Below are 17,616 nucleotides of genomic sequence, written 5' to 3'. Positions count from 1 at the left end.
AACAGCCCAAGGAAATCTGAGCATGTTCAGCTAGTACATAAATGCTGGCTGTTGGGTGAAACAACAGGGGAGGAAATGGAACATTCTGGGGAAAGGGGATGGCTGGCTAGAACCTTGGACAGGGGCACTCTGCACTGCAACATGTTGTTGCAGGTAATAAATAAATAAATAATAATAAAATTAATAATAATAATAATGTTAGATATTTAAAAAATGGAGCATGACTAAAGATGTGAGGGGGGTGGCTAAAAAGGCGGGGCTGAGAGAGAAGGGATGGACTCAGCCGGCTGTTAGATCCTACGCTGAAGGCTGGAGAGAGCAAGGGCTCCGCCCGCCTTCTCTTTGCGCAGAGAGCCGCGCTCTCCGCCTTTGGCACCCAGTCGTCCTCCGAGCCGTCTCCGCTGCGTCAGAGCCTCTCTGGCGGTATAAATAGGAGCGGGCGCGAGCAGCAAGCCGCAGATCAGCCTTTTCCCTTTCTGTTAGACGGCGGCTGCTTCTCTTTTTCTCTCTCCTCGCCCCTTTTAGTAGCGCCCCAGCGGCCTCCACCGCCGCTGCCACCATCATGAGCACCTTCGGCTACGAGACCTACTTCCCCTCCTACAAGCGGCGCTACGCGGAGAGCTCCCGGGTGCACCTGTCCAGCTCCCGGAGCAGCAGCGGCGGCGGCGGCGGCGGCAGTGGCGGCTATGGGATGGCTCGCTCCACTTACTCGAGCTTCTCGGCGCCCGCCTCGTCGGTGCGCCGGAGCTACGCCTCCTCGTCGGCCTCCTCGCTGCTGCCCTCGGCGGATAGCCTGGACCTGACCCAGGTGGCGGCCATCAGCAACGACCTGAAGACCATTCGGAGCCAGGAGAAGGCGCAGCTGCAGGACCTGAACGACCGCTTCGCCTGCTTCATCGAGCGCGTCCACGAGCTGGAGCAGCAGAACAAGGTGCTGGAGGCCGAGCTGCTGGTGCTGCGGCAGAAGCACTCCGAGCCGTCGAGGTTCCGGGCGCTCTACGAGCAAGAGATCCGCGAGCTGCGCCTGGCCACCGAGGAGGCCACCCACGAGAAGCAGGCGCTGCAGGGCGAGCGGGAGAGCCTGGAGGAGACACTGAAGGCCCTGCATGCGCGCTACGAGGAGGAGATCGTCAGCCGGTATGATGCCGAGACCCGCCTCCTGGAGGTGCGCAAAAGCGCCGACGACGCGGCGCTGGCCCGCGCCGAGCTGGAGAAGCGCATCGACAGCCTCCTCGACGAGCTGGCCTTCCTGAAGAAGGTGCACGAGGAAGAGCTGGCCGAGCTCCAGGCCCAGATCCAATACGCTCACCTCTCCGTCGAGATGGACGTCTCGGCCAAGCCCGACCTCTCCTCCGCCCTGCGCGACATCCGCGCCCAGTACGAGAAGCTGGCGGCCCGCAACATGCAGAATGCCGAGGAGTGGTTCCGCAGCCGCTTCACCGTCCTCACCGAGAGCGCCGCCAAGAACACCGACGCCGTCCGCGCTGCCAAGGACGAGGTCTCCGAGAGCCGGCGCCTCCTCAAGGCCAAGTCGCTGGAGATCGAAGCCACCCGCGGCATGAATGAAGCCCTCGAGAAGCAGCTGCAGGAACTAGAAGAAAAGCAGAACGCCGACATTGCTGCCCTCCAGGTGGGTCTTGAGTCATCTGTACTGACAGTGATCTCCCCATCTTTCCTCAAGGTGACATACAGGCTCTCCCCCTTCCATTTTATCCTCACAACAACCCTGTGAGGTAGGTGAAGCTGAGAGATCACCAGCCCAAGGTCACCAGCTGGGCTGAGTGGGTGGGGATTTGAACCCTGGTCTTCTAGATCCTGGTCCAACAGTTGAAACACCAGTCAAAACGGGCTCTTGGAATGCTTGCTCTTTTTTTGGGAGGGCACCCTTTCCTTTACAACCAGGTGTGTGGATGGGGAGAGTCAGCCCAAGACATTTTGTTGCCCCAGGCATAGCAGCAAATGGTGCACCCCCAAGTCTACCTGCATAATTCTCAAGACTCCCCCCCCCATGCCAAAATCACACAAACACACCTCCCTCCCTCCCTGGCAGTCAAAATCCACTAATAAATTATAACTACAATCCTATACTTGCTCACTTGGGAAAAAGTCCTATTGAATTATGTTTTGAGTAGCCCTTGGATTGCATGATAGATAAACATCTGTTTGCCTCCCTTTGGTGATACCCCAAAACAGCTGCCTCAGTCTGCCTAATGGTTGGGCCTGCCAGGGGAGAAGGGGTCCTTTCCTGTGCAATAGAGTCGGGGAAACCCACAGCAGGCATCATCTCTCCCCCTGCCAGGTTCCCTCAGCATCAGAGTGCCTCCATGCTTCGTGCATGCTTGTGCCCCTCCCTCCCAGTACGAATAATAGCTTGTGAGAGGTGGGTGGGAGAATTTCAGTTAGAGAAATGGCACAAGGGAAAGGATTAGCTCCCCCTTCCCCAGCACCTGAGGTTCTCATCTAATTCTACCACTTCCGTCCTGCTGCTTTCAAACTGGAAAAAAAGGATTTGGGGAGATCTGATTGAGGACTTCCCCAATTTAGCTGTCCTTCTTTTGAGCCTACCTTTTCCTGCAACAAAGGTATAAAAGTGTACAGTACAGTTATGCCCATCTTTAAAACACCTGTGCCCCTTGAGTTGCGGAGCTGTGACCCAAGGTGGGGGTCCCAGGTGGGGGGTAGTTGTTATTCGTGTGTCACGGGTTTGCTGGAGGAATCAGTGGGCAGATGTGTGGCAGGCAATGATTTCGCTGCCCTCTTAAGCACTGACTTTGAGGCAAGCATCCATGCCATCAAGGACCCTCCCTTCCAAGTGGGATCTTCTAGATCTGGTGAAGGTGGAGTGCTATAGGGGCTCCTGAGTCAAGAGACTTGAAATGGCTCAGCCCAAGAGCCTCTTCAGCTTTGGAAAATGTGTAGAAATAGCCCAGTGCACTTAATACTAGGGTGTGATGTATGCTTACTAACAAACAGTTAATATTGTTTCTCCACCTCCACCCTGCCCCTCCCAAAAGATATGATTTCCAAGCAAGGTTTCATTCTGACATTTCTCTATTGACTCAATGTGAAGGTGGGGTTCAGTTGGATTTAATTCTTCTTGAACCTTTCCAATGTTTGTACAGAAGAATTAGGGTCTTGCAAGTGTCCTATGAGGTTGCCAATAATCTGCTTTGCACACCCACTTTCCTCTCTCTCCTGTCAGTATGTAATTTGGTCGTAAATCCTACTGAAACCTATAGGATGTGGTTCAGAAGACCACACTGATCCACAGCTCAAGAAAACATACATATTTGGGATTTACCCTATTTTCATCCCAAGCCTTAACAAGTCCTCTTGGGAATATGTCCCAATGGTTTTAATGGTCCTTGGGTCATATCCAACTAATGTCTACTCAGAGGAGACCCACTGAAATTAATGGACCTACGTTAGCCATGTCTATTGATTTCAATGGGTCTGTTACGAGTAGAACTAGCATTGGATACAACTCGTCGCTTCCAGGAAAGTGTTTTTTTAGGAAATTTTGACCAGCCGCAATGACACCCGTAAGACCTGTCAATGCAGTCCCATGAACACTTACTTGGGAATAAGCCACACTGAATTTGGTTGGGCTTACTTCATAGTAAATACAAACAGAGATGTGTTGCATGTCTATTTAAATCTTGCTTGATTAGATTGTGAGTTAGGCTGTTTGTTTAGGTCTTTAGGGGGTCATCCCCTGTGCAAATTCAGGAGATTAAAGTGGCAGTGACTAACAATAGCCATTAGTCATGCACTCTCATCACAGCACCCCTGGAGCCAAATGTACACTCTTGATGAGGTTATTGCAGGAGGAACTGAAGGAGAGAGGAAATGTCACCTTTTCTGGCATATCGCTGTTCACCAGTAGAAATCTGTGAAGGCACTACCATTATTATTTCAGAGGCACTTTTGCTCACATATGCCTCAACAGGCAAATAACGGTGAGATGGTCAAGGAGACCCATTGAAATGGAATGTTCCCTGTACTTAACATCCCTTGAGAACTTGCTTATAGGTCAGTCCGCCACATTAGGAGATGGAGAAATTCCAGGCTGCAGCTCAATTTAATACTGCTGCAATTAAAGTGTTTAAGTTGGTTAAAATTCATGCATTCCATCTAAACACAATTGGGGAATGCAGTTTGTGTGCCTCATCCTGGGCAAGCAAACAGATCTGTTTCCAGTCTCCTTGGGTGTAGCACATGGCAGCAGCTTCCAAGCAGGTAATGGTGCAATGCACCAATATCCAGTGAAGGATGCACCAAGATCCCCACACACTCCTGCCCCACCCAATTCAACCTGGGAGCTGTCCAGCACACCAGGCACTGAAATGGATGTTTGCTAGTTGTGATCTAAGATTGCTGGCTATGTAACCTATTCCTTTTTTTTTTAGGGAGCAGCTGTGTAACCACAAAGCACATAAATATTATCTAGATTTAAGCCAAGTTATTCTTAAGGGTCTTTACTAGTTAAACCGGACTAAATCATCTTTGTAACATCATATGACTGGAGGGGATTCAAAGATAATCTATTTTAGCCCCTTGTGATAATTCAAAAGCAGAATCTTAAATCTGAATTCCAGTTTCTCACTCAATCCATTTTTATATTAGGCAGTATGGACAGTCTTGAGCTTGGTAGGGATTTTTAAAATGTAATTTCTTGTTATGATATTAAATACTCTCATTCCTGCAGGGATTGTCTCATGTTTTATTGAACAGAGATTTGGTACTGGGTGATGTAAGAACAAGAGTAAATGAACTTAAAATATTGTAATGAGTCTGTCTTAACTTTTGTTCTGTTTTAATTTTTGTTACTATCCTGTTCTGTGTCACGAAAAATGATAAGTTGACAGTAATAAAATTGCATTAAGTAGTAAGTTACATTTTGCTTTTTAAATGAAAAATTCACAAAATTAAAGAAGAATGTTAAAATAATATTTAAAAGCAGTTGTGTGGGTGACTGTGCCATGAAAGTTCCCTCTGCCAACTGTATAATATATTTCCAATTCTTTCCTCTCTGTCTCCACAGACAGAGCAAAAATAGAACAATGCCTTTTCACAGAGCAAACTCTGTTACAAACACAAAACATTAAAAATGCTCCAATTAATTCTGTTCAGAATGTTACAACTGAATAGGCAGTCCAAACTATGAACTGCTTGAAGTTCAGTTCTTGGATCTATACATGGCATGTAGTGTAATCCTAAGCAGGTTTACTCAGAAGTAAATTCTGCTGCCTCTTTCGTCACATTAGCAGCAGTGGAATTAAAACTGACATAAACCCAAATGCTTTTGCTGCCAATAGCTTAAATCACATAAGTACAGTTTATTTAACAATGCATATTTGAACTAGTATTCAGTTACATGAAAATACCATTTTAACTCTGAGTGTGTGCTTTTATGTGTATGTATTTCTTCACAAGGAGTATATTAAAACAAGTGTTTCTTTAGTTGTGAAAATGGAAATGGACCGCCTTCAAGTCGATTCCAACTTATGGTGACCCTGTGAATATGGTTTTCATGGTAAGCAGTATTCAGAGGTGGTTTACCATTGCCTTCCTCTGAGGCTGAGAGGCAGTGACTAGCCTAAGGTCACCCAGTGAGTTTCGTGGCTTTGTGGGGATTTGAACCCTGGTCGTAGTCCAACACCTTAACCACTACACCCCATTGGCTCTCTTTTCTTTGGTTGGTTTGTTCTTATCCTGAAAGGCTGAACTGAGAGGATTATTATATCCAGGAACAGGAGACTGCATTAATTACACAGATATATTCTTCATGACTTTCATTAGCAAGATCATGCTGAAAAATGCAAAAGAGCAGGGAGGATAAATAATCGCAACAGGAAAAATATATATAAGACATTCCTTATGCATTAAGCAACCCTTCAAATGTAGTCTTTGAGGATTGCAACTGAAATGTGTTCTTGGCAATCTGATCTGCAATCTAGTTTAAAAAAAGCAGTTGGATTTAGGATCAATTGTTTCTTCGGAGTTCAGCTAGGCATATTCCAGAGTCACAGTTCGTTGCAGCAAAAGCAACCGTCTTTTGACACCTTATAGGCTAACATGCATATTATGGCATAAAGTTTTGTGGACTGAGATCCACTTACTCGGAAGCACTGTGTAGCCCTGGTGACCCCATTGTGTCAACCATGGGCACCACAGCACCCTCAGACACTTCCTTGGTGCCCACCAATGCTCCAGGTCCCTCCCCATTTTAAAGATATTTTTAAAAGAGATGTTGGTTTTTGCTTTTGCTTTTTTTGTTTGGGAGAAGCTTGTCTTTTGGAGAGGTGTTTTTCTTTTTGGTCTGTGTTTTATTTGTTTTTTTTTGGGGGGTAGGCTTTTTACCTATATAGAAGTGGTTGAGCATCAACAGTTCTTCTGTGAAATGGGTATTTTATAGAATCCACAACAGTTTTTTACATTTCAGAATGTGTCCTTGGAACCAAAAAGGTTGTGCCCATTATGCAGAAATAAGTTCTGTTGATATGAATTGGGCATAAACTGGTGTTCTTTAAAACTTAAGTCAGTTTAACTAAATTATGAACCAGGTTTTCTAGCCTCCTTCTTAAGCATAGGTGATTCAATAAATTTAGCAGAGAAAACTGTGATTATGTAGGACACATAGAACAGACTGGTTTTAAAAAATATTATTGAAACCCTCCTGAAAATATTTTTTCAGTATTTTGGGAGCCCTGTGGTGGCTTATAAGGGGGGAAAGTTTGAGAATTTTTATTTTATTTATTTATTATTTTATTTATACCCCGCCCTTCTTCCCAGCAGGAGCCCAGGGCAGCAAACAAAAGCACTAAAAACACTTTAATTATCATAAAAACAGACCTTAAACTACATTAAAACAAAACAACTTTAAAAACATTTTTTAAAAGCTTTAAAGACACCTTTTAAAAAAGAGTTAAAAAAACCATATTGTTTTTAAAAAAAGGTTTTTTAAAAAAACATATTAAAAAGCAATTCCAACACAGACACAGACTGTGAATACTTTGTGAAATCTCAAGAGTCACAGGGTAACTGGAACACTAAATGTGATGGAAACTGCTCCTTTGTGAAGACAGAATCTAACCTCTGACCCAGTTAGGGTTGCCAGGTTCATGGTCTGAGACTGATCGTGTATCTTTAGGAGAAGAGAAAGTCAGCCAAGTGCAGGTGTTCTTGCAACTCTGCAATGGGAAAAACCACAAGGTGGAATTCTCCCTTCCCCCTGCACAACTTTTAAAGATACAGAAGACCTCTTGGAGGCTGGGCCTGGCAACCAAGAAGTCTTTTGTATCTTTAAAAGTTGTGCAGGGGGAAGGGAGAATTCCACCTTATGGTTTTTCCCATTACAGAGCTGCAAGAATACCTGCACTTGGCTGACTTTCTCTTCTCCTAAAGATACAGGATCAGTCTCAGGCCATGAACCTGGCAACCCTAGACCCAGTATGATGGTAGCATTGCTTCTGAGCTTTGCTTGGATGAATGAGTTCATGTTCTTAACCTTTTCCTTACTCCCAACAGGATGCAGTCAATAAATTAGAAAATGAACTAAGAACTACAAAGAGTGAAATGGCTAGGTATCTGAAGGAGTATCAGGATCTTCTCAATGTGAAAATGGCTCTGGATATTGAAATTGCAGCATACAGGTAATCTCAGAAAAATGTTCTGCAATCATACATTTATTTAGCTCTCCTTTAAAAAAATAAAAATGTATTTTTCATTTTATTTTTGGTGTTGAAGACTGATCCTAAAGTGCTTTTAGCTGAAATAAGTTGTTCTCTTTACTCATATAATGTGTTGACAATGGGAGTGCAAGATTTATCTCCCAGTCTTTCTGCTTCTGCTAGTTCCAAAGCTAATTTCTAATTGATTTCTCTGAAAAAATTAGAATTACAGTTATGCTGGAATTTGGTAAGCAGCAGTATAGCTGTGAGCTGCATTGGTCTTTCACAGACTGGAAAAGATTAAAAACTGATAAAGCCTCTTAAACAGAGAGCTAACTCTGTTGCTATTCAATGCTTCTTGTATTCCTGCAGCCTAAAGGTCCTCAATCAGCCCGATATCATGGCCATTAAATCTTCATCAAACTTTGAAGGCATGCTCATCATGATCTGGTGAGGGTCATCAGATGTGAAAATGAACTTTTGAACGTCGAATCATGCACATCAAAGGATACTGCATACATATGCTGCTATGTGCATCTGCATGTGCAGTTCCTTTGGGCAGATGAGGACCCTGTGCTCATGCACAGTTGCCCAATGGATGGTGGTGTTACCAGTGTTGAGAGCACCAATGGGAGAGGATGGGAGCCTCCTTCCCCTCAGAATGGCCCAGAAAGTGTTCTGAAGGCACAAAAGGATGAAGTTGTGGGGGTGAAGTTCTGTAGATGACATGTACTTGTTTTAATTATATTTGTAATCTGCTTTTCAGTCAGAGAGAAAGTCAGACCTTGCCCTCTGGTTTACATATTAAAAGGACGAGGAAAGGGAAGCGGAGGGGGAAAGTAGTGAAGGAAGATCAGTTTGGCAACGTCAGAGCAAGGTGGCAAGCTGGAAGCAGACATTTCCTTCCAGCTGGGGCTAGGCTGATCTCTTGCCTTGCTGATGGTCTTGCTTGGTTAAAGGTGCTGCGATTGACCCAGCAGTCGTCATTCCTCTGGCTGGTTGCAGAGGCCAAATGTCCTTTCACTCCCTTCCACAGTGCCAGGAAAATTGGCAGAGTTCTTTGAGAGGGGAGAAGCAAGCTCCCTGGGCCCGCTGCTTTGCTTTGTGCATTTAAATGCATGCATGGATTTTTGTGTGTGGTATGTTTCTTTTATGGAAGAAACAATCTGTCAAATTCGGTTCTTTCAATTTCTCATTTTTCTAGTCTTAAATCCAGTTCTCCACATTTCTGTAGCAATTTGCAGGTTTTTTTTTTTTTTTTTTAAATCCTCATGAAAACTTTTCGGCATTGTAGTGAGACTTTCTCCCACTTAATACATTTTTGTACGGTGTTTTGACTAATGTACATTTTTTTGCGATTTATCCTCATACAATGCACTTTTGTATGTTATTTTCACCAATACTTTCATTGTCTGCACACTTTCCCTTAATATATGCATTTTTGTAGATGTTGCTTGGAGAACTGCATCGCAAAGTTTGGATAAGTGCAAATGTCAAAGGATGGCTGTGTTCTGGTTCTTGTATTGTTTTGGAAAGTGCACATTCGATATTTTCAGCTTTAAATGTGAACTGAACATTCACACTGTCCCCATCCATAATTTCTTTCCCCCTACCCATCCCAGGTGATACCTTGAAATCCCAGTGGCATGTTATAATTGTCTACTTGCAATCTTTTCCAAGAAATGTCCACCTTGGTTTCAGTCTATATACCAATTGCCTGATGCTCATGAGCATCTTTCTTCACCTTTTATTCCCCCAGAAAACTTCTGGAAGGCGAAGAGACCCGGCTTAGTTTCACCAGCGTCGGAAGCATTAGTAGTGGCTATACGCAAAGTGCCACAACCTTTGGAAGGTCAGCCTACAGCGGTTTACAGAGTAGTTCCTACCTGATGTCGGCCCGCTCCTTCCCTTCCTACTACTCTAGCCATGTGCAAGAAGAGCAGATTGAAGTTGAGGAGACGATTGAAGCATCCAAAGTAGAAGAGGCAAAAGAATCTCCCCCTTCAGAAGGAGAGGAAGAGGAGAAAGAAGAAGCGGAAGAGGGAGAAGGAGAGGAGGAGGAAGGTACAATGGCCTATTTCTTTTTTAAAAAATTGAAATTTAATGAATTCACACATTTTGAAACTGCTGCATTTTAAATTCAGGGATGACTTGGCATCAAATTCTGATGCTTATGCTGACGTGTAAATGCCTATGATCAAGGACTAGTAGATTTTTATTACATTTGCCAATATGAAAAGTGGAATGTAAAGTTTTTTAAAAAATAATAATAATTTAGGGCGCAATCCAACTCACATTTACACCAAACTGAGGGGAGTTGGATGAGGTGGCTGAGCCAGCTAGGTCCTGGCTCAGTTGGACTATGATGGCATACATCCCTCAACCTGGCTCAACCGGGATGCAGCCAGCCCAGCCCATCCAAGACTGGCACAAGTGGAACCAGTGTAAGACTTGAAAAGGGTGTGTGTCAGGAAAGAGTCCAGGGTGAGGGGACTTAGGCCACATCCAACTTATGTCCCTGGAGATGTTCCTGGAGATGCCTGATCTGGCTACGGTGATACATGCCTTAGTTACATCCTGTTTAGATTACTGTAACGCGCTCTACGTGGGGCTACCTTTGAAGACTGTTTGGAAACTTCAATTGGCACAGCGAGTTGCAGCCAGAATGCTTACTGGGGCTGGCTACAGGGAGCATATAACCCCCCCTGTTACAACAGCTCCACAGGCTGCCAGTTTGTTTCCGGGCACAATTCAAAGTGTTGGTTGTGACCTATAAAGCCCTATACGGCCTAGGTCCAGGCTATCTCTTAGACCTTATCTCCCTATATGAGCCTGCCCAGGCCCTGAGATCTTTGGGAGAGGCCTTTTCGGTGGCTGCCCCTAGGCTTTGGAATTCCCTTTCTAAGGAGGCAAGGATGGCCTCCTCTTTATTGTCCTTCTGTCAGCAGGCAAAGACTTTTTTATTCCAACAGACTTTTAGAATAAAAGGTGGTTAGGACAGTTCATTGAGACGTTGCTGCATTGTTTATTGCTTAATTGCACTATATTTAATGTGTTTTTATTTATTTTAAGTGGATGTTAATTGTTTTAATCGTGCTAATGGTTTAATCTTATTTTAATGTAGAGTTTTGAATGTTTTAATCATATGTATTTATGTTTGTTGTAAGCCGCCCTGAGTTCCACTTGGAAAAAGGGCGGGGTATAAATAAAGATGATGATGATGATGATAATAATAATAATAATAATAATAATAATAATAATAATAATAATAATAATAATAATAATAATAATAATAATAATAATGTTCAGAGCACTCCTATAGGTCCCAATTCAGGCCAAAGGTATGTTGGGAAAATGGTCAGTCTAAGAAAATAAATACAATAGAAGTCAATGGAGAGGGCTTGCTCCCTGGTAGGGGTATTTGGGAAAGTAGGCTGTTACTTTCTGGTTCCTGAGCAGAGCTCCCAGGTGAACTGGCATTTAGCCAACCCAGAGGCTCCTGATGGCAATTGGATGCGGCAGAACTGTACTCAGGCTTCACTTGCTCCAGCATAACTTACATCAACTTCCCCTGAGTTGGATTGCTCTGTTAAATTTGATAGCCTGAAAATCTGAAGTTCATTATTTGGATTTCCTTTAGTTCAAGATGGTGCCCCAAGCATTTTTTATTATGGAGCAGAGCACAATTGATTCCTGTGCATGGGTGATTCCATTTAAACAGGGCTACTCACAGGGGCAATGAATCCAAGGTTAAATAAAGCCAGAGAGGTGCTTCTTAAAAAAGAAAAGAAAGCCAAAACCAAGATGCAACCCCAGACACGTCACTGTGATCACACTAGGATCCACCTTTGATATATTGGTTTGTAATTATTTTTTGTAAATTTTATTGCCATTGTACAATATGCACGTTTCTCATTAAAAATCTCAATTTACAATAACCAATAAGTAATTAATTCAATTACAATTTAAAATCTACAAACAATTATAAACAATCACATCAAATCCAAAACTGAAAAATAAAATAAAATTAAAAAATAGTTTTTAGGAAAGAGTTTAAAAGGCAAAATCAATTACCTAGCCCAAAAGAACCTACACCCATGTTTACCATATCATCACCCAATGCATATAACTTCATGTTTATGCCTGTGAAAACAATTTACGTGGAGACATAGGGGGTCATAAAGTAACCTGAACAAGTAATTCTTCACCCGTAGAAATTTGGATTGTCATTATCAGCAACAGTAATAAGAACCATAGCAAATAACTAGTTTAATAGAAGTAATTGTAATAATGCAATAGTATGCTATAGACATCAGCATTAATTAAGCATAAATGAAACAAATCCTTCCATAGACCAAATTCCATCTTTTTTGTTTGTAATTATTTTTTTCTTGCTTTCTTTTCTGAATATTTGTTTTTATGTTACAGGCTAGATGAGTTTCAATGCTTAGAGAACAGCCAAAGAAACAGCTGAATAAACCTGGCTGGCAACTCCATGTCGTTTGAAATAGTTGTATTTCAAATCAAGGAAACAGATTTGTTAAAGTAATACTCATTTTGCCCAAAGCAACATGTGCATGCATGCATACAATCTCAGGGAGGGATAACCTTTTTTCAGGCTGAAGGTTGTATTAACCCATGGTGAACCATCCAGGGGCCGAAATCTGAAAGTGGGTATGGCGAAAGTATAAATATGGGTAGGGTAACGACTGCCATTCTCACAGCTGCCTTCTAAAATGTTTTCCCTTTTGGAAAATTCTACACTATTTTAAATCTTTTAAAATCAATAATTAAATCCAGTGAAATCATTAAAAAGAACAACTTTTAGGGGGCATTTTTTGGGGGGGATACAGAATGCTTTGGTATCACAGTGGGAGAACCTACAGGAGCAGTCAGTACTTTTAAAAAAATATTGTTAAAAATGACAAAATTTTGGGGTGTTCTTAGAGGCTACAAAACCTTTGAGGGGGCCAGATATGGCCCAAGGGCTGTGGGTGAGCCAGTCCTGATATATATGTATATCATGCCCAAAGGTCTGGTCGTGGTTTTATTTTTATTTAGTATTTTTTGATATGGCAAACCTTTACCCAAAGCACATTTAACATCAGGTCTCAGGTACATGAATCGGGGCCCAGGTACATGAATCAGGGCAAGAGTCTCTTGCCCTTATTTCATTCATTCATTTTATCAGACTTATATCCCACCTTTCTGCACAAGGCATTCAAGGTAGGTAACAAAATAACTAGCCAATGCAATATATATACATATACAACTCACAATGATAAAAAGCACGTACACCATATAGCAAAACAAACAAACCATAGTCAAGTCTCAACTTACTGAAAATTAGCAGTCTGTTCCAGACCTGTTTACTTGGAAGCAACCATCCCTGTCCTGAAACCCCAAATCAGGATCGTTTCACAGTTTATTTATTTATTTATTTATTTGTTAGATTTTTATACCGCCCGACTAGCATAGCTCTCTGGGCGGTGTACAGCAAAAATACAAATACATACAATAAAACCCATCATAATAAAACAAGAACACATATGAAAAAAAATGAAAATCTAAAATCAGTTATAACAAATTTAAAACTAAATTAAGATTAAAATTAGATTAAAATGCCTTAGAAAAGAGGAAGGTTTTAACTTGGCACCGAAAAGATAGCAAAGTCGACGCCAAGCGTACCTCATCGGGGAGACTATTCCACAGTTCAGGGGCCACCACCGAGAAGGCCCTAGTTCTTGTTACCACCCTCCGAGCCTCTCTCTGAGTCGGAACTCGGAGGAGGGCCTTCGATGTGGAGCGTAGTGTACGAGCGGGTTCGTATCGGGAGAGGCGTTCCAGCAGGTATTGTGGTCCCGCACCGTGTAAGGCTTTATAAGTCAAAACCAACACTTTGAATCTGGCCCGGAAGCATATTGGCAGCCAGTGCAAGCGAGCCAGAACAGGTGTTATGTGTTCGGACCGCTTGGTCTTCGTTATCAGTCTTGCCGCTGCTTTTTGCATGAGCTGCAGCTTCCGAACTGTCTTCAAAGGTAGCCCTACGTAGAGCGCATTGCAGTAATCCAATCGCGAGGTTACCAGAGCATGTACCACTGATGTTAGTTCTTCCCTAATGATTTGCCCAACTATTACTGCCGCTGTACTAAGTATTTAAAATCCTATTAATGTAAATTAGATTAGCAGATTGATCCAAAACACATTGGAAAGAACTGGATCCCACTGCAATTTCTTCTTACTCTCTAATAAAAATGTAAACATCACTCTGCAGTTTGCTTAGCCACAGACAAGGTAGCGCTGCAAACTACAGTGTGATGACCTGCAGAATTCCATGGTGGTAGCCAGGCCAGGTGCGATGGCAGAGTGAGTGTGCGAGGTGTGCAACTGACAGGTATGTGTACATGCCCAAGAAGCTTGATACATATGTATACAAGCAGGAGTAAAGGGGGTGGGAAGGTTTAGCGGAGGAGAGAAATGGAGACAGACAGAAGTAAAGAGGGGGGTAAATGGGAAGGGTTAGCTGAGGAGAGAAACAGAGGCACACCAGAGTAAAGTGTGAGAATGTTTAGTGGAAGAAAGAAATAGACAATGGGTGGAGGTGGGGGTGACAGTCATGGAGGAAGAGGTGAGGCAAGCGAGCAAGGAGTATGAGCAGGCCCATGGCAGCTGACACACACCAATGCCTGGAGGTACTTGAAGGGGATTGGCAAGGAGAGTGGAAGTGCCTGGGGGTGGCGGCTTTGGTGTGCAAACGTGCAGGGGCAAAGTCCCAGTACTACATATAAAGAAATCAAGATCAGAGAGTAAAGCTGGAATCCTTGTGTGATTGACAGGGAGCAACTGGATGGGGTTTACCTCTGAGTAATGATTCCAATGTGCATCCTTAAGGTCAAATACTGTGGCTTTACTAGTTTGCAGACTGCAGCTGTAGCTAGAACTTCAGTGGACCAATCCCTCCTGAACTGGATTAAATAGATTCACATCCATTTTAAGAGGTTCATGAATGGCAGTGTAGGGCTTGTTTGAAGACTTCAGAGACAGGACTAGCCCCAAACTTTTTGCTGCCTGTGGTGGAACAGTAATACACAGTGTGTGTGTGCGTGTGTGTGATGATGATGCATAGTGCTCCTGAACATGCACAGAATTTGTTTTTAAGGGAACCTTTTTCTTCTAGATCAGTAAGCATAATAATCATAATCTACTGTGATGTCTGCCTGCTCTTCGGCCAAGCGGAATATATGTTCTGAGGCATGGTATATCCTATAGGTTTATGCATGTTTCATCTCTCCATTTTTTGCCTCTTTACCCAGGAGGAATTACTTAGAATCATAGAAGCATAGAATAGTAGAGTTGGAAGGGGCCTATAAGGCCATCAAGTCCAACCCCTTGCTCAATGCAGGAATCCAAATCAAAGCATTCCTGACAGATGGCTGTCCAGCTGCCTCTTGAATGCCTCCAGTGTCAGAGAGCCCACTACCTCTCTAGGTAATTGGTTCCATTGTCGTATAGCTTTAACAGTTAGGAAGTTTTTCCTGATGTCCATTCGAAATCTGGCTTCCTGCAACTTGAGCCCATTGTTCCATGTCCTGCACTCTGGGACGATTGAGAAGAGATCCTGGCCCTCCTCTATGTGACAACCTTTCATGTACTTGAAGAGTGCTATCATATCTCTCCTCAGTCTTCTCTTCTCCAGGCTAAACACGGCCAGTTCTTTCAGTCTCTCCTCATAGGGCTTGGTTTCCAGTCTCCTGATCATCCTTGTTGTCCTTCTCTGAACCCGTTCCAGTTTGTCTGCATCCTTCTTGAAGTGCGGAGACCAGAACTGGACGCAGTATTCAAGATGAGGCCTAACCAGTGCTGAATAGAGAGGAACTAGTACTTCACACGATTTGGAAACTATACTTCTGTTAATGCAGCCTAATATAGCATTTGCCTTTTTTGCAGCCACATCACACTGTTGGCTCATATTCAGCTTGTGATCAATGACAATTCCAAGATCCTTCTCACATGTCGTACTGCTGAGCCAAATATCCCTCACCTTATAACTGTGCATTTGGTTTCTTTTTCCTAAGTGTAGAACTTTGCATTTATCCCTGTTGAATTGCATTCTGTTGTTTTCAGCCCAATGCTCCAGCCTATCAAGGTCCCTTTGAATTTTGTTTCTGTCTTCCACGCTGTTAGCTATGCCCCCCAACTTTGTATCATCCGCAAATTTGATAAGCGTGTTTTGTACCTTGTGCAACCTGAAATATCCATGTTGGAAAGACTTGGGAGAAATGCCTGGGGGAGTGGGGTAGCAGCTGCCATCTGCAGCACTTTGCCAAATGGTAGGGTTGGTCCCTTTCAGAAATGTATAACCATTAAATGCTGTCAAACAAGGCTTATTCCAGGCCTTCTCCAAGTGATTATGGAATGGCTTTCATTGCCATCTGTGCCTACATCACTGCTCTTCAACTTGGGTCTCCAGATGTTGTTGGACTACAACTCCCATCATCCTTGACCATTGGGTAAGCTGGCTAGGGTTGATGGGAGTTGTAGTCCAGCAACATCTGGAGAGCAAAGATTGAAGAACAGCGACCTACATCATGCTGCTGTGCTTCATTCAACCCTTTTTGTTCTTTTTTTCCCAGGGGCCAAGGAAGAGGGGGAAGAGGAAGAAGAAGGGGAGGGTGCAGGAGAGGGAGAGGAAGAAGAGGGAGGAGAAGAAGAAGCTGCTGAGGAAGCAGATGAAGAAGAGAAGACGGGAGGTGAAGATGAACAAGAGGATACTGGTGAAGAGGAAGCCCCTAAAGAGAAGAAGAAGGATTGATGTAGACTTGTATGTAGGCTTCCCAGATAGTTTAAATGACTGACCTGAAATTGCTGTGCCACATATTTAAATCCTCCTGATGTTCTTAGGTTTAAAGAAGTTGTCACTTACTGTATTTTTTTTCCTTTTGATGCAAAGTAACGCTTGCCGTGTGTCCCACTGGCTGCTGCCAATCTAAGCATGGTGTCTACTTAATGAGTCCCAGAGCAATATGCAATTCGGCTGATTCATACCCTATATAAATTAAAAAGTGGGGACCACTGGTGGAGGGGGAAAATATATATGTCCAAGTAACTTTCAAAGTTGTTCTGGAAACCATAGGTGAAAAATAATAAAAGTATGTGCAATCAAGCTATTCAATAAAGTGAACAGAGCTGTGAACACAATTTTCTGGTGGTGTGTCTTAAATATTTCCCATCTTATTTCTTGCAGCACAATCCTGTAAATGTTTGGAAGTAAGTCTCACAATATTTAGTGAGGCTTGCTCCGAGATAGGTCTGTGCCTGACCGAATGCTTTGAATGAAACACATTGCCAGTGATGATGTTACGGATATGCAGAGTAACTCAGTGGTCTTAGCTGCGTGTGCCAGTGTGTGTGTTTACTTAAGGAGGCTTTTACCCTGCATTTAAATCACTGAGACTTAAGACTTAGTAAAATAAGAAAAAGCTACTTTATTTACAGAAATACATAGTAGATAGAAAAGCAATACCTAGTTCTAACTAAGTTGGAGGTGAAATGCCCAGACTTGGAGATTGCCCTCATGGTTCAGGAGAGAGAACAAAGACAGATGTCTCTGCTCTCCTCAGACAGTCAAAGAAGAAGACAAAGGAAGGAGGGGAAGGCCAGCTTCCCAGAACATATCAGTTTACAATGGAACGAAGTTAGATAAAGAAGAGTACAGGTAAAGCTAGGCAAGCCTAGCCAGCTGGAGGACCCTAACTCTCTCTTCCTTCTGGAATACAATCAAAAGAACTCAAACAGGAGTTGCTCTTGCCCCACTTCCAACACCCCTTCTCAACGAGTGTTTGGTTCAGCCCATGAGGTTCATCTTGTCTCGCAGCTTGCAGTATCTGACTTTGCCCAATGCCTTTGTCAGAGTGTCTGCAGTCATGTCTTCCGTTGGACAATA

General features: G+C 43.3%; 1 protein-coding gene across 1 annotated transcript; it reads left to right on the top strand.

Moving 5' to 3' along the window:
• The first annotated feature begins 373 nt into the window (after positions 1–373).
• Positions 374–16,850, top strand: NEFL (neurofilament light chain). Its single transcript, XM_061592433.1, has 4 exons — positions 374–1,630; positions 7,531–7,655; positions 9,433–9,737; positions 16,307–16,850. The coding sequence occupies exons 1-4, from the start codon at positions 563–565 to the stop codon at positions 16,483–16,485; spliced, it is 1,677 nt and encodes a 558-aa protein (XP_061448417.1). The 5' UTR covers positions 374–562; the 3' UTR covers positions 16,486–16,850.
• Positions 16,851–17,616: the final 766 nt, after the last annotated feature.

The sequence above is a fragment of the Rhineura floridana genome, chromosome 12 (genome assembly GCF_030035675.1).
Source record: "Rhineura floridana isolate rRhiFlo1 chromosome 12, rRhiFlo1.hap2, whole genome shotgun sequence".
In the NCBI taxonomy this organism is placed as follows: domain Eukaryota; kingdom Metazoa; phylum Chordata; class Lepidosauria; order Squamata; family Rhineuridae; genus Rhineura; species Rhineura floridana.
This window is presented reverse-complemented; position numbering and strand designations above follow the sequence as displayed.